The 21,601-nt window shown below is 41.3% G+C and overlaps 3 protein-coding genes and 1 non-coding gene across 6 annotated transcripts; all 4 read left to right on the plus strand.

Annotated features, from left to right (window-relative positions):
- The first annotated feature begins 248 nt into the window (after positions 1-248).
- LOC134196581 (uncharacterized) lies at positions 249-14,045 on the plus strand. Of its 3 annotated transcripts, none has more exons than XM_062665752.1 (22): positions 249-329; positions 382-441; positions 905-1,000; positions 7,172-7,282; positions 7,351-7,400; positions 7,457-7,490; positions 7,555-7,610; positions 7,667-7,745; positions 8,566-8,679; positions 8,748-8,804; positions 8,864-8,947; positions 9,009-9,092; positions 9,150-9,246; positions 9,528-9,580; positions 9,639-9,816; positions 9,878-10,172; positions 10,330-10,410; positions 10,472-12,279; positions 12,338-12,392; positions 13,587-13,686; positions 13,758-13,788; positions 13,858-14,045. In XM_062665752.1, the coding sequence occupies exons 1-22, from the start codon at positions 327-329 to the stop codon at positions 13,860-13,862; spliced, it is 3,531 nt and encodes a 1,176-aa protein (XP_062521736.1). In that variant the 5' UTR covers positions 249-326; the 3' UTR covers positions 13,863-14,045. The 3 variants fall into 3 exon arrangements, with proteins under 3 accessions (XP_062521736.1, XP_062521737.1, XP_062521735.1); XM_062665753.1 differs by having other exon boundaries at positions 10,472-11,064; positions 11,131-12,279; positions 13,758-14,045; XM_062665751.1 differs by having other exon boundaries at positions 13,758-14,045.
- LOC134196418 (E3 SUMO-protein ligase ZBED1-like) lies at positions 4,169-6,590 on the plus strand. The gene is made up of 2 exons (XM_062665531.1): positions 4,169-4,449; positions 4,519-6,590. The coding sequence occupies exons 1-2, from the start codon at positions 4,315-4,317 to the stop codon at positions 6,319-6,321; spliced, it is 1,938 nt and encodes a 645-aa protein (XP_062521515.1). The 5' UTR covers positions 4,169-4,314; the 3' UTR covers positions 6,322-6,590.
- A 210-nt stretch (positions 14,046-14,255) lies between the features above and the next one.
- Positions 14,256-18,995, plus strand: LOC134196340 (uncharacterized). Its single transcript, XM_062665442.1, has 3 exons — positions 14,256-14,357; positions 17,518-17,964; positions 18,027-18,995. The coding sequence occupies exons 1-3, from the start codon at positions 14,301-14,303 to the stop codon at positions 18,696-18,698; spliced, it is 1,176 nt and encodes a 391-aa protein (XP_062521426.1). The 5' UTR covers positions 14,256-14,300; the 3' UTR covers positions 18,699-18,995.
- A 1,749-nt stretch (positions 18,996-20,744) lies between these two features.
- On the plus strand, positions 20,745-20,834 carry Trnai-gau (transfer RNA isoleucine (anticodon GAU)). The gene is given in 2 exon segments: positions 20,745-20,782; positions 20,799-20,834. It is a non-coding gene; the product is annotated as a tRNA-Ile (tRNA).
- The last annotated feature ends 767 nt before the right edge of the window (positions 20,835-21,601 follow it).

Raw genomic sequence — 21,601 nt, forward strand, 5'->3', positions numbered from 1 at the left:
GATTAGTTGAATTAGGTAAAAGGAATGCACCCTTGGAGACATTACTAGGGCACCAGTGACGACTCTCTATAGAAGTTACTTTTACTAATTATTTATTTATTTAAAATGCCATGTCCATAATTACGGTGCTGTGGAGCGTCAGTAGCCTCGCCCCAGATGCAGTGTGGATTGCAGCCCCGGATGCACCGCCGTCACTGCGCTACAGAATGTGATAAGATGACGTCATTAGTCTACAACGCTCACAGAAAACCAATTCCCGTATGTACTACCGATATTTAGGCGGCTTTCCGTTCAAACAGCAGCACAAGGCAGTTGCTTCATAAAATATGGTAAAGTTGCATTTCTACCTATTGTAAATATACTGAAATGTTTTACTGATAGGACGTCGAGACGACAAGACGCCAACGAATGGCCGAACGACGGAAAGCAAGAATACAAGAGGTTCTGTGTGATGTCATAAGTCAGTAGGGGATGTGCGTCATTGAACCTTCGAATTTTAAAAAATTATGTCACGAAGTTTGGTAATTCTATTTAGAAAGTGTAAGAATCTTATACTGGATAGTAGGAATAGAGGTACTTATGGCAACGAAAGAAGTCGGTCTGATTAGAGTCAGTTGTGGATCTGTTTGTCTGTACATTTGTTTGACAGTAATTGACATACGATTTCTTCGGAGTTGGATTGTGATTGATAAAGGACCAAGTAGGATACATGTACATACATGCTATCTAGAGAAAGCTGTAAAACAGTAAATGTAATCTCTAGTATAGTGATTTGTTTAGTCACTAAGTGTGTAGTTATGTTCACTCCTGTTGTAACTATCATGGTGTTATAGAAGCCTTTGAACTACATAGCTCATGTTTTACAACTTTGTTTACTGTTTGCATTTGTGCATTATATTTCTAGGTTCGTCGTCAAGAAAAGCAGCTTGCATCTTTAGTTAGAGAAAACTATCAACAGAGTTTTGAACGAGAGAGGGAGATTATTGCAGCTCATCTTAAGGTTGATCGATTTAGCATGTTTTGATTGTTTAAATTTATTAATTTATTTAAAGCATTTATTATAATATACATCAAACTTTTGGTTTTAGTCGATCAGATGTTTGAAAGAACTGGTTTATCATTTTTTAGATAATTTAGAGAATGGTGTTGACTTCAGATACACATCTGCAACAAACTGTGTGTGTGTGTGTGTGTGTGTGTGTGTGTGTGTGTGTGTGTGTGTGTGTGTGTGTGCTGTAGCTCAATTGGTTAGAGAGTGAATTTGGAGAAGGAAAACATCCGGGACCTTGCAGGGTTACAGGTTCAAGTCACAGTGATGGCGAGCTATGACATAATTTCCTTAAGCAAGAAACTTGCTTTGCTCGACTGAGGAGTATAAATGAGTACCTGGTCATTGACTGGGGTGGACATGACCGCTGGCTTGGCGGTAACATTATGCAGGAGATGGGTACCTGTGGGCCTTGGTGTCTAGTCCCAGAGCTGTGTGATAGTCAGTGCACCTGGATGAATTCGGCCAAGCTCGAGGTGGATTGTAGTGCCGGAAGGATGTCGGTGGAGATGGTCTGGCTACGAGAGACTATTTACGTAGCGCATGGAGGCCCTGTCTCTAGAGGCAGGGGAGCTATCTCCACAACTGAGCTTAAGGTCGACGTTGACATGTGTGTGTGTGTGTGTGTGTGTGTGTGTGTGTGTGTGTGTGTGTGTGTGTGTGTGTGTGTGTGTGTGTGTGTGTGTGTGTGTGTGTGTGTGTGTGTGTGTGTGTGTGTGATAGCTAAAACATACAACAGCTCTGTGAGCTGACAGTAATTAAGACAAACACCTAGTTTCTTAGAATTGGACCCTATGTTGATCATAGATGTCTTCTAGTAGCTCACAGCTTTTGCTGCCAGCCTGACATTAGACGGAATGCTTTCTGTAGAGTAGCATTTGTTTTGGCAGAGGCTTTTATTTTAATTTTATGTCTACTGAGTTGTTTTGTTTGAATCGATGCCTTAGGTGTAAACAGACAGTGATTAATTTATGACACTATAAACAGTACTGCTAACAAGTATGCCTACTCCATTTCAACTACGTGAATTGTCTTTATTTATTTGTTTGTCTGCATTATTGTCATCAAAGGCATCTGCATTTAGACCAATTGGGTTTTCTGAAATTACAACTTGTAGTTCCTTGATATCCATCTCACGATTCTGTGGATTAGCTCTTTGTTTAGTCTGCTGGTATTTCTGTTGTTTAGCCAATATATTACATTGTTGCATTGCATTTATCTTGGTGATAATCTTGGAGACTGTTTCATGAAAAGACACATAATAATGATAATAATAATAATAATAATAAAATAATCAGGGGTGTTCCCAGGATTTTTTGAAGGCACGGCGGAAATAACCACGCCCACCTTAAATTTTAGTCCCACCCATTCCAATTTTTATGGTCAGGCCACAAAAGCTTTGATGCAGGTTTGCTTACGCTCAGATGCCACAAGCTGTTGTCACAGAATGCTCAGGCACAAAAGGAACAAAGTGGTTTATCTTTTTTTAAAAAAAATTTCTCTCTGTCTTAGTCCACTGTGCTTGACCACATGATTGCTAGATTAATGCGAGTGGGAAAATTTCCAGACCTCAAGAAGTTAAGAACCTCGCTTTATATAGGATAGGAAGGCCAGACATCTACAGACTTCGTTTGTTACCATCAGATACTGACCTAAATAGTGGGCAGAGTGCAAGACCACCACTGTTTATCTTCGAGTACTTGTATTACAATTAAGTTCATACCATATGGCAGTCTTTGTCCTAATAGTCTTATCTTCAAACCAAGCATCCCAGGAACTACTTGGTAGCCTGAAACAACTTCCCGCTTTTCAAAATACAAATACAAGTCCATTGTCTTCATAGCTAATCACTGCCTACTCATACAGCAAAGCATGGCGGGCCTGTACCAAGTGGAGGCCAAGGCATGGCGGAGCGTGGTGCCTTTTGTATGCTGGGGACAACCCTGATAATAGTGTGACTCCAGAAAATCTTCACACTCGATCAAGCGCATGGCTTGTTGCTTTACTGCACAGCTGCAGAGGAGTCTTGCTTCGGACAACGAGTCGCAGAGCTTACACAGGAATGCATCCATCTCGGTTGAAGGTGGCTTCGAGCAAGCGCCTGAAACGGATGCGAGACATTACCGTACTTGTTGCAGTTCTCTTCGTGTGCGGTTCTGGAGCGGGAAGCCTATGCACGGGCAGTATCGCCGTCTCACTGAGCAACCGGCTGTGGACATGAAAGAGACCTACGGATGGCTAAAGGCAGCGAATCTTCCTGCTGCAACTGAGGGACTGGTTGTTGCTGGTCAAGACCAAGCTCTTCGGACTCGGTACTATGAGCGCAAGATTCTACATCATGATGTCAGTCCTACTTGCTGCATGTGCAGTGTAGGCCTGGAAACAGTTGACCACATTGTGGCAGGCTGTAGTGCTTTGGCACTACACTGATCGACACAATCAAGTGGCCTTCATTATTCACTGGGATGTTTGTCGTCATTTTGGGGTTCCAGTGGAGAGCAGATGGTACTGGCATCATCCTGATAGGCTTGTGGAGACAGATGACATTACTATGATGTGGGATACCACCATCCCCACTGCAGGGAAGATCAAAGCCAATCGTCCAGACTTCTGTCTCAGAAATAAGAAGACAAACACTTGTCTTCTTATTTATATCAGCTGTCCTGCTGATGGCAACATTGGCAAGAAACATGCTGAGAAGTTGGCGAAGTACAGCGACTTGCAAGTGGAGATAAGCTGCATGTGGCATTGTGCAACACTGGTGGTTTCCGGTGGTCTTGGGAGCTTTGGGCACAGTGCACGCAGGTATTGCACGGTGGCTGGACATTATTCCAGGTCATCACAACCTGCAGCACTTACAGAAAACAGTTCTTCTGGGATCTACTCGGATCCTTTGTAAAGTCATGTCTTCTTTCTAGACAGCGTGATGGTCTAAGTACTTCTGAAGCAGGGTTTGCTTCCGGTACTTGTAATAGACTTTACAAACCAGACTGATCTGGTTGAGCACGACATAATAATATATTTTCTCTTGCACCCAAACATGGTACAGTTCCCGCTTAGGGGCAGACAAACTACACACGGACAAACTACATATATACACACCAGCGTTGTGCGATTAAATCGATTATTCGATTTATCGATTGCTTGTGACGCATCGATAAGGCATCGATGGCCGGGGAACTCCCTATCGATTAATCGGGCATGCGCATTCAGTCGTCACGTGTAGGTCGTTTGCTCAGTGCAGTGTCTGTTAGTCTTGACTTCAAATGAGTGTAAGGGAAGTACCAGACAGAAATTACTTGAAAGAAGCGGGTCTCCTGCCTCCTAGGCAGTGCTCTTCCGAAGTTTGGCGGTACTTTGGCTTCCGTGGTGAAAACGGGAAGATTGAGGATCCGAAACACGTAATAGATCTTGCAGCATGTCTGGCGGTACTCTTCGCCATTGCAGTTTTGGCTTCGCTCTGTCTATAGGTTGTATGCACCATCAACAAATGCGGCGCCGTTCTGAAGTACTGTGGTAACACCACCAACCTGGCCGCTCACATGAAATCTCGTCACCCGCTAGTGTTTATGAAAACAAGTCTCTCAAGAGACTCAAATCCCGCGAAGCAGAAGGAGAAACGTGCGCAAGAGGATCAGGCCGTCTCGATGTCATCTACTGTAGGAGAGAAAGCTGCATTCGTCAGTCCATTCCAACTCGCAGCAAAGCTACCAACATCCAGTAAGAGAGCCTCTGTGATCACTGACGCCGTTGCCTACTTCATTGCTAAAGACATGCAGCCGGTTAGTGCCGTAGAGTGCCTCGGATTTCGAAGTATGTTCAAGGTTCTTGAACCTCGCTATGAAATTCCGAGCCGAAAAACATTCACCCAAAGAGTGCTTCCCGCTCTCTATGTGAAAGTCAAGGAATCAGTTGCAACCGTGGTATCTTTGGCAGAATGGTACGCCATAACAACAGATTGTTGGACCAGTTGTGCCAACAACTCTTTTATCGGTGTCACCTTTCACACCATTAGTAATGACTGGCAGCTTCAGCACCTCGTCCTGGAGAATGTGGAGCTACCTGACAAGCACACAGCTGAGAACCTGGCTGCTAGTCTGGAGGATATTCTGAAGCAATGGGAACTTGATTCTACAAAACTTTCTGGTGCCACAGTAGACAACGCAGCCAACATACAAAAAGCAGTAGCAGATATTTTGAAATGGAAGTGCTTAGGTTGTTTTGGTCACACTATCAATCTATGTGTGAAAGCAGGGCTGAAACAGCAACAGATACAGGTGGCCCTTGCCAGATGTTCCAGGCTGGTCAAATTCTTTCGGAAATCCACAGTTGCTGCGAACCTCCTAACCAAGAAACAAGCAGCGTTGGAGTCTCCAGTGCATAAGCTGGTGAAGGATGTGGAGACACGATGGAATTCCACCTATGATATGGTTCAAAGGATCATAGAACAACAAGGTCCTGTGTGTGCAACACTGGTAGAGCTAAAACGATTAGACCTGTTGCCCAAGGAAGAAGACTTCACCCTGCTGGAGCAGTTGGTAAATGTCCTGAAGCCATTTAGAGATGTGACCATTCAAGTTCAAGGAGAACAGTATGTCACTATATCAATAATTAGACCACTCCTTCATCACCTCACTGAGAATGTGCTGCAACTACAGGAAACTGACTCCTCCGTAATCAAGAACATGAAGAGGGATATGGTCAGCAACCTTGGTTCTCGATACCAATCACTTTCAATTTCAAACCTGCTTGACTGTGCATGCTTTCTTGACCCAAGATTCAAGAGCCTGCCTTTCATGAGTGAGGACAATCGGAAAAAGCTTCACACATTTGTTTTGGAGGAGGCAATCGACCACTATGAGTCTCTAAATTCAGACACAGAACCAGCAGCTTCTGAAGAAAAGAATGAAGACCAGCTTCCACTGCCAAAAAAGCACAAGAGTGAATTAGGCCAGCTTCTTGGTGACATGTTTACCAATCTGAGTCAAGCGAAACAAGTGACCTCCAGGGACAAAGCAGAAAACGTCTTGCAGAAGTATCTTGATGAGCCATGCTTGAACATTGATGAGAATGCTTTGAAGTGGTGGGAGCAAAACAGTTCTCGGTTTCCTGCCATTTCCAAAATTGCCCAAAGACTACTCTGTATACCAGCCACAAGTACTCCTGCAGAAAGGCTCTTTTCAACAGCTGGGAACATTATCAGCTCAAAACGAGCGAACCTGGATCCCCATAATGCATCGATGTTGTGTTTCCTTGCAGAAAACTTGCAGTAGTTATGTAACTATTGCCTGATAGAGTCTTCACTGTGTTACTATGATCTCGAATGGAGCTGTGCTGTTGTGTAAAATTGTGAAGGTGTGTGTAAATGAGCATTAATGAAATACGAGGTCAGACTTACCGATTAATCGATAAATCGTGATACTGACTTCAAGTAATCGGCAATAATCGGCAATACCAATTATTTTCATTATCGCACAACGCTGATACACACCACTATCATACATTCACTACAATACATGCAAAGAAAAAGAAATACAACTACTTATCACCACTAAGTATATCCATATCTATGTATTATATACTACTTCTTTAAACCGTTTATATGATGAATACAATAGTGTCACAATTTCAACGTCTTCTTCTACTGACTTGCACAACTGTGATGACTTCCTAGCGCCCAATGTCACATCTACAACCAAACTGTATTTGCTGTGGACAGCTCTATGGATAAATAGTACTTGTTGCCTCATTATCAACTTGTAAGCTTCTTCAAACCAATCTCCAACTGTACTTCTCACAGAATTGGTATATCCTATTCCCAGTCCTTTCCTAATCACCCGTCTCCACGCAGAATCCACTAACTTGCAAACGTATAATTGCACAGTGCCACTGCATGATCAATGCAGTATTGCATGGATGCATCCATACTGTCTGACTTAGTTGTCATACTAAAACATGTACAAAGCAGCAACCAAGACATTATATGTATGTTGCTATCCATTTATGTATACAGATAAAAGTGATTGCTATATTTTGATTAAATAAAACCAAATGCTTGCAGCGTCTGTTGATTGAGTACTGTGACATGTTAACATTATATTTTGTTACATTGTACTCGTTTAGGCCGATCATTTGCAAGGGGAAGAAATGAAGTATCAAGCAGCTAAACAAGCATATCAACAGGCTCTTGTGGATTTAGGGCGTTCACATAATTTAGCAATTCTCACTAATATTGTATGTACTATGAGATGTTTTTGGTAGGTTTTTGATGCCTGGTTTTTAGTGCTTAATGTATCTTGCAGGAACAGGCAAACAGTGGCAGAATAAGGAAGCTAATGGAAGGAAGAAAAAGGTGTGTTTTATGAATTCTAATGTTTGGTTTTTCTGAACTCTGATATTTGACTGTAGAGCTGAAGAAAGACATGCAATTGCTCTTGAAAATGTGTCAACTATGTTTGAAAACCAGGATATTGTAGTAATCAGTTAACTGTTATTTGTTGTTTTAGCTTCGAAAGCAGAGACAACAAGCAAATCAGAGTGAGCAAGAGAAATGTCAAAGAAGGCATGCAGGATTATATTGTGATGGTTTGTTTGGCTGATGGTTTGTATTCCATGCAGGAAGAAGGTACAACTTGTAGAAAATATGAGGTCAATGAAAGTGACAGCAAAACCACCACCGCCACAAGACATCATACTGGTATGTGATAAACCTAAAGGCACACCACATTTTATGTTGTTGTTGTTGTAGTTAGATTTATCAGCAGTGCAGAGTCTGTTTAGTTATTAACAAGGCTAATTATTTGGCTAACTGACATAACAAATTCTAAATTGATTTAAGCATCTACAGTTAGGGCTAGTTTGCTTTGCAGAGCTAACAGTGTTCGGAGCCTTGATGAATGTTAAACAGTTTGATTGAAGAGCACATCTAAATCTTGTATCGTAAATGTTGTTGTATATGCAGAAATATGGTACGAATTATCTGTGGCAAGATGGACAAGGCTATCTTTCATAACGTACCTGGGCACAACAGTATTTAGTAGGTGATTTTGCACTCAATGGATTAACAACCAAGAAAGTTTGCCAATGTCATGTATTCTATTGCAAGCAAGGCATTGGGTTCTGTTCATGTACAATGTTTTTGGAAGTTATCATGTGTATTGCTAGGCTGATGCCTTGTTGAACGTTGAGTTTAGGTTATAACAAGCTTGTCTTTGTAGAAGCTACAAAGACAACTTACTGGCACTGCCACCTCACATGCCAACATTGAGGCTTACATGTTATTCTTACCTTGAACTAGTTAAGGTGTTCAGACTATCAGTAAATTTAAAGCAAGAAACCAAACTTAGGACTAGAGGCATGGTTTACATCTCTATATGAATTTTTCAATTATGTGTTGTACCTGGTAATGCAAGATGAGTCAGTCAATGTTTAACATGACTATGTCATGTACGTAACATGACTATGTCATGTTCTTGTAGTTAACAAGAGCACCAGTTTGAACTGAATTTATATTTTAGAATCTTGCTGTCGGCAGAGGGCGTCGTGTACGTCTCACCAATGTTGAAGGCTACTCTGCTACATATTATCACTTGAATGGGGAAAGAGCACACAAAGAGACACCAGACAAACAGGTTGATTAAACATTTTGTTCAAAGTTATGACTATTGCATTGTCTTGTTTCATACGATGTTCTGTGTAGGGAAATGCATTTGTGGCAGCTGATCAAGTGGAAGATTTGGTGAATCAAAAGAAAGAGGTGATGCTATGTTATGTGGCTAAACTCAGCGACACTTTGCTTACTAGTCTGCTGTTTAGGCGACTGCAAGAGAACAACAAGAGAGGGATGAAAAGGCTAGGTTACGACATCACCATGCATGCAAAGAGATGAGACTGAAGAGGGTAGTTAGAAGCATAACGTAAGACGAATGGTTTCTTGTGTTATGTTTTTGTTGACATTTAGGATTATAGCGAAATGATGGATGAGTTGGCTGTCTTAGAACGAGGAGATCGTCTGCACAGGCAGAAAATGCTTCAGAGATTGCCTGTCAGCTGCATGATATTTTCCAACTCATGGTCTGTATAGTGTTTGTCTGTTTGATAGAAGAGAGTGTTTGTTCCTCCTCACAGACGGATGGAGGAAGCTGCTGAAATGCAACGAGAAATGGAGAGAGCTTTTGAAGAGATTGCTATTCAAGAAGGTGAGAAAATAACCATCTAACAAACAGACAGATAACAAGTATGTCATTTCTCTGAACACTAAAATCTCAATTATGTTAAAGAATTTCATTTGACAATGTTGAATGGAGAGACAGACAGACAGGCAGGCAGGCAGGCAGGCAGACAGACAGGCAGGCAGGCAGGCAGGCAGACATATAGACCCTAAGGAGAATTAACATTATTAAGGAGATCCTATTTACGAGAGTCTTTTTGATTAGTTACAGATAGTGTGCTATTATTATTTGCTGCTTGTCTGTTGCAGAGTGTTCAAGTGAGCTGAATAGAAGCCTGGATGGACAAAGGCAGAGTCCTGTGGTCAGTAAGTTGAGGTGGCCTTACACAGGCAATGATGCTGAGTGATTAATGTTTCTAGCTTTTTGTTGGCCCCTCTGCTGCTGTAACCTCAGCAGCTAAACCTTCTGTTGAATCAACCACAGAACCTGACAGCAGCAAGGAAAAACCTTCTGATCATGAAACCGAGGGCGACACACCTGCTGAGATTGAAACACCTACTAGTAGTAAACTGGAAGGCACATCAGATCAAGATTACAGTTGGTTTTCCATGGTGCACGTGCTTTTCTTGTTTTGTATGCTTTAATTGCTGGTATGCAGATCCCATGCAGAAGCTGTTGGAACGTGTTAAAGCACAGCGTCAGGCATGGACCAACTACTACCAACAGAGAAGGACAGCAACAAGTATTCCAACAACATCAAGTGAAAGTAGTGTGAATGAGAATGAGGAGAAGGAGGAAGAGGACATGGTAGAGGAAAAGGATGAAGAGGAGGTCGAGACTGAGGAACAGGATGATGATGATGATGGCGAGCAACACACAGAAGAAACAGAGGAAGAGGAGGACATGCTGACAACTGCCTGCGAAGAGGATGATGACAAACACGAACTATCAGTGTAAGAATTAATAATCAGACACACAAGCCTTTTAGTGATCGTGTGATAAGAATATTAATTCTGTGGAACTGACTACTGGTTTTCTTAACCCTTAAGAACTCTAGCAAGTGACAGCTTACCTTCGTTGTTAGTTGTACATCTCAATGTTTTTCATTAGAGATTACTCAAAGGGGCAGTTTGCTAGTCTTGCTATGCCAAAGAAAGAACTCTGCAGCAATCACACTGAGGGTCTGGCACTGTATGTACTTACTGTATTTCGTACCCAAGTAGTCAGCGTGTAGCTGTTGTGCTGTTACTAGTGACAATGCAGTACAGCCAGTCTTTGTGAAGCATGAGGATGTTGTAATGAAGTCAGTCACTACAGACAGGGCAAAGAGTGATGGTAGCAACCAACATGTTCCAGTCTCATTATCTGTTGAATCTGTTGATAAAGAAATTGACTTGCAGTCAGTAAGCTACATCTCACCAGATGACCTACTTCAACACATCCACAAGCAAAGAAAACAATATGAAGATCAACGTGCTTTAATGATGTCACAATATACATTTATAACAGACCCGTCATCTAGACTTGATAAATCTTCAACAGGAACAACTGAAGTTTTATCCTCTTCTTGCCAAGAATTCCCTGTTCTCTCACATCATAACATCCCTCTTGTTTCTGTGGCCGGCTCTGTTTCGCAGGGTGATTATTTGTCTATTTCCAGTGCTATGTCTTGCTCTCCAATGTCAAGGGAAGTCACTGCAACTTTGCCACTTCATATGACATCATTGTATGACAGTCATGTTGTTGCTGCACCTGTAGTAAAGCATTCACCCTTGCAGGAACATTCAGTGGATGGAGACAGCATCTCACACTCTATAGATGGGAGTTTAAAGACCATGTCAACAGGTGACCAACAAGCAATCAATACACATTTGTATGATTGCAATGGTGTAACTACTCTCTCAACATTAGCAAAGGTTTCCAGTGGTGAACTGCCAGATTTACCATGCTACAAGCAGTGTGGAGAAGAGAAAAATGTTGATGTGAGGTTTGCTGGTGAGGAAGGCCAGCAGTTGTCTCATGCAGGTCAATTAACTTCAGGGACTGAAAGTCAAAGTGCTCTGTCATCATTTGCATTAGATCAACGTAGTAGTTATCAGCAATTTTCTCAAGAGCAAGAGCTTGTAGCTTTATCTTCTTCTCGTGCATCGTCTCTAACATTAGAGAATGCTTCCCAATCTCAATCACAAGGTTCAGCAGCTATCTTGTTGGATGACGATGGACTAGAAGAACAGGTCCACATGCCTCCTGCTATTTTGCTGCCATCCAGTAGCTGTCATTCACCACTCAGCAGTGACAGACACTCACTATTTAGCAGCAACAGTGGCAGCCTAATTGATTTAAGTCGTTGTGTAGACATTGCTCAAGCATTTCAAGAACCACAAGATGAGAGACTTGTGGCATGTATGCAAGAAACAGATGATATGTGGCTGCAAGAAGAAGCAGCTATGGATCTATCTACAGTTAATTCAACACGAAGTTATTCTTGCCAGCAGCAACCATGGGCTTTTTACCTGAGAACAGGTATTGACCCACCTCAGTTAGAAAACAGCAATTTGAGTAGCCAATTGTTTTCTGAACCCGGATCTTTTTCTGATCATTCATTGCCTGACTTCCTTCAAGGATCTGCGGATGTCTTTTCTAATGGTCAGTTGCACCAATCCAAAACACCAAGGGAAGAGGCTTTAAAAAGACCTTGTGCATATAGTCTTCAGACAGAGCCAGACTTGTCCCTTCTTCAATCAGGTGGTAGGAATCAGGGGATGGCAGGAGAACACAGTCATTCTTTGTCGTCAGGGAGTCAAGGAGAGGACATACATAACCTGCACAAAGGAGTTTCACTGCAAGAAGCATTTGCAAGACGTAAAAAGTCTTTTGTTGAAGCATCTCAAGCCAGACAGCAGCAAATACAAGCAAAATCTAGAGAACGAGAAAAACAATGTGTGAAGACAAGCATGGGAAAGGTGACCAGCACTCCACTCAGGTCAATTTCAAATTCAACCATGACCAAGAAAATGCAGAAATCCTGTACATCCAGTCTTCTTACAAAGAAAACACCAGGTAAAAATGATTTTTATATTTCTTTTAAGTTTTCAAAATCTATTTTAATAATTTTTAGCTTTACTTCAAGACAAGAAAGCACTGCAGAAAGAACATAGTCAAAGAAATAGAAGGTAAGATTAATTAATTTTCATTGGTTGGTTAACCCAAATTAGTTAGACTTATACCCAGTCCTCTTCTCTCGTGCTCGGATATTTACATGCGTGACGATTTGTTTATTATGTATATAAGTCGGTGACAAATACTTAATTAATGACATTGGTATTTGATCCAATAAGAGTGTACTACTTGTTTGTAGGCAGTCAGCAAGCATATGTTAAGTATCAAACAGCAATACAAGCCTGATAATTCTAAGACCAGTCATTTGCACTATGTTTAGTGACTTTGTAAAGCTGTTGGATTGATTAGTGCTTATGAGAATTCAACAAGCACAATGACAGTGAGCTTCACATCCAGATGCAAAGTTTATGCTGCAGTGAGAGAACTTTGTGATCAGAGCTTGCTGTTTTATTGTAGTCTCTTTTATCAATCTACGTCGTATATGCATGAGGCTTTTGAACTGTTTGTTAATTGTGTCAGTATCATTATGTATGCATGTTGTAAGAACATGGAAGCAATATGGCTTACAGTTGGGCTAACCTCTTACAAATATAAGGTGCTTACTCAATGTCAAGACAAGAGCAGTTTCACGTAGCTAGACCCTTCTCGGCCTTTATTGCAGGGAAGGGTTTGCCTACGCAAAGACTAAGGCGAGAGTACAGGTATGAAGGGCTACTGTGCAGCTTGAAGTGACACACACACACACACACACACACACACACACACACACACACACACACACACACACACACACACACACACACACACACACACACACACACAATTCAGCTACTAGCCTTGAGTTTCAGTTGCTAAAGCATGGCCACATACTAGTGCATCTGTCAAGTTGTTACTAACTGAAAGATGTCAAAGCTTGCTGTGTAGGTTAACCAAAGTTTGTAGAATAAGCTAGAGGCCATAATAGTATGTACATGATAGGTGTCCCTTATTCTCAATTATAGATTAGTTCATACACTTAAAAATACAATTTAATTGCACTAATTTGTAGTCCAAGTTCAACTATGAGAACAGGTACCTGAAAGTGTGCAGTTCTTGCAACCCATAAACCATAATAGGCAGACTCTTACCATTGTATGTACAGTAAGTAGCTTTGCTGCTTATAGAATTGCAACTTACTTGAATTTCCAGATACTGTATTGATTATTTGATTAATAACTATGGCGGGCCTAACATTCCAACACTTGCAGATTGTATGAGAAATTACCAGAAGTTCAGCAAAAGCGCCAAGAAGAAAGCAGGCAAGCTTTCTATGCTGCAAACCAAAGCAAGGCAAAGCTTTACAGTCAGGTTTATACCAAATGCAAATACTCAATTGCAATGAGGGCTGTTGTCTTGATTGCTATGATGTGTTGTTACAGCGTTTACGTGTACAGAAACAGAAGAATCAAGGTAGGATATCTGGCTCTATAGACTACTTGGGTACTGAAATTAATTAGTTTAAACTATGTCGTTTTGCAGAATAGTGCATTGGATTTTGCTCTTGTATGTGGGCAGACGGATAGTCCTTAGACAAGGAATTCTTGTCTTAGAATTTGTATAGTCAATGCTGATATACCATTGGCGATTCACTTTATATTGTACATTGTGTATTATGGTTGATTTCACAGACTATTTTCTAGTAAATGGAAATTTACCTGTAGTCCTAATGGCTAGAGATCTAGTATGGTAAAGGCATGCAGGTCATGACAGGTCAACAACATCGAGAGCTTGTGAGCAACTGTTATTTATAAAGAATATCTTGCTTTAATTGCCAGAAAATTAAAACTAGATTTTTTGTAGCTATGAAAGTCATTACATACGCACTTTCCACTCTCACACGCCTTTGTGGCAGTTTGCTCGCGCAACATTCTGGGTCTCCGAGCGGTATGCAGAAGCGCGTCTTGTTGCATTTGTTTAGTTAGATGGACTCTAAGAAGCAGTTTTTGAACTGGAAAACGGCACGGCGAGTTTTTCAGTTGGTAAGCAACGTTGCAATATAATGTGGAGTGTGAAACTGCAGTCTTTGGTGTCGTCACGTACTCTTCTCCTCCACTACATTTATTTAGTGCTGTTAGTTGGCATGGTTTGCGGTAGACAATGTGGAGGTAACAGATAGACTGCTACAGTCTTAAAGTGTCAGTCCTAAAATGTCGGACGAGCCCGTTCTTTGTGCTACGTGTGTGTACATGCGTTATAGCCTATTAGACTAACATATTTGTTTTGATTGCCTAGCTAGAACTCGTGACATCATATGCATTCGAGAACTGAAACAATTGTATATGTTTTGCCCGTTGTCGTGTAGTTGTTGCAAGATTATAATTTGTATATCACACTTGCATGGTTGTCATTCCAAGTCACGACCAAGTCACGCTGGTCGCGTTGGAAATTTCTAGTAGTAGTCTCACCAGTGCAGTGGCCTAGGCTAGGAGAAAGAATGGATGGATAGCTAGTTGAGGGAATCTTGTTATTATTACTAGAATTTCTCATGGACTTGAGGGATCATGGGATGCATACTTCACCACTTGTCTCGTTTGTCGGTTTTGGTTGTCAGTCTTTCTGTCATTCTTTTCTGTTTCTTCGGTTTTACTCTTTCCATTAACTACACTAAGGGTTTATAAACTTTGCAACTCACATAGGAGGGAAGTAACTTTATTCAACTAGGCCATAGGTATCTATGATGCTATGGGGTGCCATGATACCATGCACTGATGGCACAGGTTTCAACAAGTTGAAATAATCAGTAATCAATTTATTTGCAGAAGTAGATACTATGAAGATTGCTTTGGGGCAAGGAAGTGACTGAAATTAACATAATGCAGAAGAAAATATTGTGTTAAAATTAACACCCTGCTTTGAGACACTATTCTCTTTATAATCACAATAGACATGTGACACAGGAGAATAATCAATTACCACTAAATGTCTTTCTGGAGAACAACATACTGGCCCGGGTCGGCTTGGTTGTTTGTAGCCACATGTTTACACAAGGCCCGCTAAATTGCCCAGGCCCCATAGTCCCAGGGTCAGCCCTGTTTTGTGTTCACACGTCCATAGCCACCATCGGCATCTCTGCTAGATGCATAGGGTCAGAAGTGCGAGTCATCACATGGTCTGTAAACAGTGGTGGGACGCAGAAGTGTACTATGGACTGACAAAGAGGTGACTACACTCATTGGGATATGGGAGATGAGAGTGTGCACAAAGCACGTGAGATGAGTCCACGATCTTCACGATTGTTAACTGCACAGACCTCTCAACTCTCATGATTTTGTCGTGAGACTCACGATTTACGGGCATGTCTCATGATCTCACGATTTGCAGCCAATTCTCACGATTGCCAGTCTTTTCTTCCGACAAGCCTACTGTGAGACACTCTGACAGTTGTTTTATGCAGACTCATTAGCTCCGTCTTTCTGGACATAGCGGATTCTTTGAACTAGACTCTGTATACGGCTCTGCTTGCTTGTATCTGGGGTATCCGGTGTATCTACCTGCAGTAAAAGTATAATTACGTAACATTTGGAAGTTCAAGGCAAAGCCTTAGCACACGAAAATGTAAAGCGAGGCCAACACGTAATCTGTCAACCATGCCTATTTTGAATGTTTTATGGGCATGGTTGTTTGAAAAAGACAGTCTCACGGTTTGGTACAAAAATTTTGAGAGGTGTGTGCATGCATGTACTAGTCAATGATGGGCGGAGCTATATCATTACTGCATCGGGCCCAACCCAGAATTCAAAGTGAGTCGTGTCTGTGGGCCCGGGGCCCAACTTGTGGCCCGAATAATTGTCATGTAAACACACGGTCCCGGGTCAGACCCGGGTCCCATAACGTAATGGGGCTTTGTCGTGTGAAAGCGGGCCTCCCGAGCTGGTCTGGCAGCTGTGCATGTGTGTTATCTAGCAAGATGGCGTGGTTAGAGCAGGAAACATTGTATCTTGTTGATTTGTGTGGCAAAGAGAGCATATAGGTCTATAGGAAAGGATGTGGACAAAACAAAGAAGTGTATGAGACGTTAGCAGCACAGATGAAAGAAGCTGGTTACAGTAAGTGACGCTTTCTGCATTTAATTGTCATAGAACTATCAAGAAAAAATGTGGGCAGCTAGCCCATCCATGATAGAATACAAATGTGATTTTGAGGAGCTTCATTGTTTTCCTTCGTTAAAAGCTAGTTAATTAGGCAGGAAGTACTGTAGTATTGTTTACCTTTGGTATTATGAACATTTACTTTGATACCTGCTGCTGTAACTTCAGGACATGAAGTTAGCAACAGTTTGTTGTTTTCAACTCAAACTTACTGACTGTTGGAAGGTTGCTAATCTCGTGACCTTAATGATATAAGTGTTAATCAATGCATCAGCCTTGCTCAGAGAATGGACCCAACTTCATTTCACACATGCTAGGGTACAAAAACAATGCTGGCTAGTAGTGTGATTTGCATGTGCGTTAGTACTCATCATGTGCTGAACATGTGCGTACTACGATAATTATGGATCAGAACCAGCATCAATTCAGCTACCCTGCCATCACTATGTTGTTCCTTGTGCATCCTTTGATTTGGGCATGAACTTGGTGACATAGACAGTCTCTTGCTCGTTTCACATCATTTTGTAGGTACTTTCAGCATATGCGGCCCACAAGTCGGCTTGATTATCTTTCGCACAGAGCAAGGAGATCGTGCCAGTCCAGCCCATGCCTAGCATGGCAAGATTTGCCAGGCTAGGCCAGCATGACTCAGCCCACGTTCACACAATATTCTGACTCGTGCTGTACTGATTACAAGTGCTCGTGTGAACAGGCTATTAGTCTACTTTAGTCACACAAAACTAAAGAATTATGTTTTACCAACATTTGTATGAAAACAAGAAAAGGAAATGAGTAATTAGATTTCAATTGGAGATGGACAAAGCCACTGTTTTGGCAATAATACGGAATTTTGCAATATGAGTATTTTATCAGTGATGCTTAGTTTTCATATTGCTGATACAGTAGTCAATGTTCGTGGATGCTTGCTTTCATTAGATCGTAGGTATCTTTTAATTAAAGATGGGCTGATGGTTTTGTGGGTGTGGATGGGATGTTCCTGTGGATGGGCTTTCAACTTGTCACTGATGTGTTGCATGTTTGTCTTTTATAGCTGTTAACTAGTGTCTCAATTGGAATATCAGCTGGGATACTCAATCATATCAGAATCAATGGCAGACATACTGGCGAGTGTTGGTTTCACGCAGATTACCAAGCTTGTATATTCAGCACGTTTACTCCTGCCATCAGTCTCGTGTTGACTGGTTCATTTCTTGTCCTCGATGTTTTGATCGATCGTGAAACGATGCCAAACGTCAGACGAGTTGCATCTTGGATTGAGGCTTTTGTTGCTGGGCAACTTACGATGTTGTGGTTTGGAGTATTTATGTATTTACTGGTGCAGTGGATGAGAACCATTTTAGACTTTCCATTTATCCGACTGGATAAGACTGTCACCGTGTGTCCAAACGTCACGTCGGTTGCATGTTCAATTCCGGAGGACGTTCATGCAGGAGCAGCCATATTCATTACTTTGTGTGGGGTGTCATTTTTTGTGTGGGTAGGCTGCAGTTTATGTTTAGCGATAAATCTGGTTGTGTAAGATAACTTTGATTATTTTAGCTTGTTGACTTTCTCGTAACTAGGTCGGCTGTTCGTGAGATGACGAGTAATCTTGCTGAACTTGCTCTTTCTTCAACTCTTCCAGTTCGTGAAGTATCCGCCCAAAGCAATGGGCAGCTTCCGCAACAGCGATTGTCTGCATTGCAACCAGACCAGGAATCAACGAATTCAGTTAATGAGTCACCTGTCAACATACCTCCTGTCATTATGCCTCCTGTCATTATGCCTCCTGTTTCTCAGCCTTATATGCAACACATGGGTCACTTGCCATTCTTCTCTGCTACACACATGCAAAGTGGCAATCTGTCGAGTCATCACATGGTTCAACCTATGGGCGAACCTTACTCTGCTGGTCAGAGAGCGGACTTCCAGACTCAACCAGTCTCACAATTCCAAGTTCAATCAGGCAATGAAGATCGTAATCCAGATCTGCAAGCACCAGTCATATTACCTCCTGTTACTGGAGAGGATCAATCTGGGACTCATATGCTGTCTCATCGATTCAACTTGTCATTAGTTCAAGGCATGAATCCAAGAACAGGTGACATGGCTGAGCATCAACTCAATAGTCTTCGTGCGAGGCGAATAGGGCAGAATGAGTCTTCAAGTCAGAATGAATCATTTAGTCACACTGGCAGATATGCCATGTTGCCTTCTGAACATGCTGTATAGCTTGGAAATATCAAATATTACTACGTACTACACCCGTTCAAGTGATTTGAGCATATGTATGACAATCATAGTCTAGCTCTGGACATGAGAAGACAAACATTATGTTAATAGGAATTAATAACAAGCTGATATCTACTATGCAACAAGTAGAGGTGTTTAATTATTGTGTAGTCTAGACTTAAATTGTTCCGAAAGATTTTAGCGGACGCATGAACTGGAAGGATATGGCCATCATGTTACTGACTATAGTGTAGGTTTGCAGCTGTGTGTAAATAAATAAGAAGTTTTAGCAATGTATACCTTTGGTCTATTGGTCTTATAATTATGTGTTATGCGTGCGCGCGCGCGCGCACACACACACACACACACACACACACAACACACACACACACACCTGTAGTCGGGCACGGAAATGATTTTTTAAGTAGGTCTTCTAGTGAAACGTGGTCGTGGAGAGGAGAAATTTGAGGTTTGTGTGTACATATATATATATATATATATATATATATATATATATATATTTTTTTTTTATTTTTTTATTTTTTATACATATAGTTTATTCAAATATAAATAATAGCTACCCCTCCACTAGAGGGGCCTCACAACGAAGAACAAACAGAGTAGTCTCTGTCTAAACCTAACATATATATATATATATATATATATATATATATATATATATATATATATATAATCATGAGTTCACGATTGCTCGGTCTTCCACTGTTTTCTTCATCTCCAAATGCTGTCCGTTGCATCTGTGGCCAAGTATTGGATAAGTTTGGTGATCATCTTCTTTGTTGCCGGAAGATTTCTTTACGTTCTAGACGTCATGGTGCATTAAGAGATGTCATTTTTCAAGCTTTGCTAGTACACGATAATGGAACTCCACACGAACAAAGATCTTCAGAGAACTATAGTCGACCTGGTGATGTCTATCATCCAAACTTTTTGTTTGGCTGCCCGGCTTATTTTGATGTAACCGTGTGTAATTCGTTCCAGCAAAGATTTGTGTCGCATTCAGCAAGCAACGCGGAGAAATTTCAAAGTGTATGAAGTATGACACCCAAATGTTTTCATCTAGTGCTCTCTTCTTTCCACTTGCAGTTGAATCATTTGGGTCATGGTCAGATGTCAGCTTGGATACATTGAAGACTATTGCATCTAAAACTGTTTCTGTTAATACTATTCAGTTTATAGTCAGTCTCTAAATAATTTGTTGCAGCAATGTCAGTCAAGTTGTGGTCATATAATGCACGCATGATTCTCAGTAGATTGTTGTTGTTGTTGTGTGTGTGTGTGTGTGTGTGTGTGTGTGTGTGTGTGTGTGTGTGTGTGTGTGTGTGTGTGTGTGTGTGTGTGTGTGTGTGTGTGTGTGTGTGTGTGTGTGTGTGTGTGTGTGTGTGTGTGTATACATATATATTATTTATATAAATTTTTATATTTTTATAGGTCCCACAAAGGACTAGCCGTACCATCTAAGCTACATCTAGCTAGTATCATTTTAGCATTGCTACACCACAGTCTAGTAGAGAGTTGCTGATGGAAATGACAAACAGATTAGCTAATTGAAACATTATTTTTAAATGAAGCTCTACGTGCTATGATCTTGAGCACTTAAAGGCTAGAAGCTGTCCAAAGACCCAGAGTCTCACCCACGAGCAGATGAAAAATGCTGCCTGTGCTGGACACATTTAGGTGATATCAGCCAGGCAGCCAGTAACATACATGAACCACTGTCGGTGAAACTCTGGCTATATAACGCCAAAATGAGATTGCATAGACTGGCTTTAGATTGTACAGACATGTTTTTGAATAACGTGTGTTAGATACTCATGCAGGTAGGTTTATATATATCTAAATAGATATATACTGAGAGCTTGATGGATTGCCATTTAGAGGACCACGCTCCTTTCTGTTGTGCGACCCGGATTAGAAGACTCGCTACAATCGGCAATTAAGATAGTGAAAAAATTTAATATAACAAGTAGAATTGTTGACAACATTCACTTCATATGTATCGTGTTGATCACGAGTCCCTCAGGTGGTCCTATAGCTCAGTCGGTTAGAGCGCCGTGCTGATAATTCTGCGATTCCGTAACGCGGAGGTCGCAGGTTCGAGCCCTGCTAGGACCATGATTTTTAGTTGCCATTTTCTTTTACTGTTTATTACGTAACGTTATTGTAGTTTTTATACGCATATTGTTGCAAATCTCCTGGTTGCTGTGCTCTGGCTAACGAGCAGCCACTTTTATAATTACCTACATAAATTATTAAATTTACTTGTCTCACGCATCAGACACCGTCACACGCCATCTCACGCCTAAGGCCCTAACGAGTGCCCGTTCTCTACACTATTGGGTCTTTGGAGCTTCTTTGTCCTTAGTATTTTGAATCTAACAACTGTCCAAGATTCCCACGGCTTTCCAGTAATTTTTTGAACAGATATACTGACGTTAGTTAATCATAACATCATACGTGTATGCAGATGTATGCGCGCGCGCGCGCGCGTGTTATAATTAGAATAAACTGCTGGTCAATCTGCTTGAAACACGCACACAGACCAAGTTCGACGTACTTACAACAAACATCAAATCGATTTATGAGCATTGGCTGTATTGCTTACATCATGCAGGTCTCCATTTCGGGATTTATCAAAAGTGCATGTATGTGGGCCAACACCAAGCAGGATCTTCTCATCAGAAGATTGGAATGATTGCCTAAGCATCAGCAAAGCACAAACAAATGCATGGCCAGATAAATGTACAGGGTGCATATCATTATGTGGGATATGGATGTTGGTTTTATATGCCTAACTGATCGGAATACTCAGTAATATGCCTATAACATGATACTTACACAATTTAGTACTCTTATTTGCCCAAACAAAGAACAGGCTGGTC

The sequence above is a fragment of the Corticium candelabrum genome, chromosome 21, assembly GCF_963422355.1.
Source record: "Corticium candelabrum chromosome 21, ooCorCand1.1, whole genome shotgun sequence".
Lineage (NCBI taxonomy): Eukaryota > Metazoa > Porifera > Homoscleromorpha > Homosclerophorida > Plakinidae > Corticium > Corticium candelabrum.

What these genes read in the sequence shown, in the direction of transcription:
- LOC134196581 (XM_062665751.1), top strand. An exon ending in CAAGAGAAATGTCAAAGAAG is followed by an intron (nt 7,611 to 7,666) that starts GCATGCAGGATT and finishes TATTCCATGCAG; the next exon opens with GAAGAAGGTACAACTTGTAG. An exon ending in CATAGTCAAAGAAATAGAAG is followed by an intron (nt 12,393 to 13,586) that starts GTAAGATTAATT and finishes CAACACTTGCAG; the next exon opens with ATTGTATGAGAAATTACCAG.
- LOC134196418 (XM_062665531.1), top strand. Translation starts at nt 4,315, where the DNA reads ATGAGTGTAAGGGAAGTACCAGACAGAAATTACTTGAAAGAAGCGGGT. An exon ending in AGATTGAGGATCCGAAACAC is followed by an intron (nt 4,450 to 4,518) that starts GTAATAGATCTT and finishes CTCTGTCTATAG; the next exon opens with GTTGTATGCACCATCAACAA.
- LOC134196340 (XM_062665442.1), top strand. Translation starts at nt 14,301, where the DNA reads ATGGACTCTAAGAAGCAGTTTTTGAACTGGAAAACGGCACGGCGAGTT. An exon ending in CACGGCGAGTTTTTCAGTTG is followed by an intron (nt 14,358 to 17,517) that starts GTAAGCAACGTT and finishes TGTCTTTTATAG; the next exon opens with CTGTTAACTAGTGTCTCAAT. An exon ending in GGGTGTCATTTTTTGTGTGG is followed by an intron (nt 17,965 to 18,026) that starts GTAGGCTGCAGT and finishes TGATTATTTTAG; the next exon opens with CTTGTTGACTTTCTCGTAAC.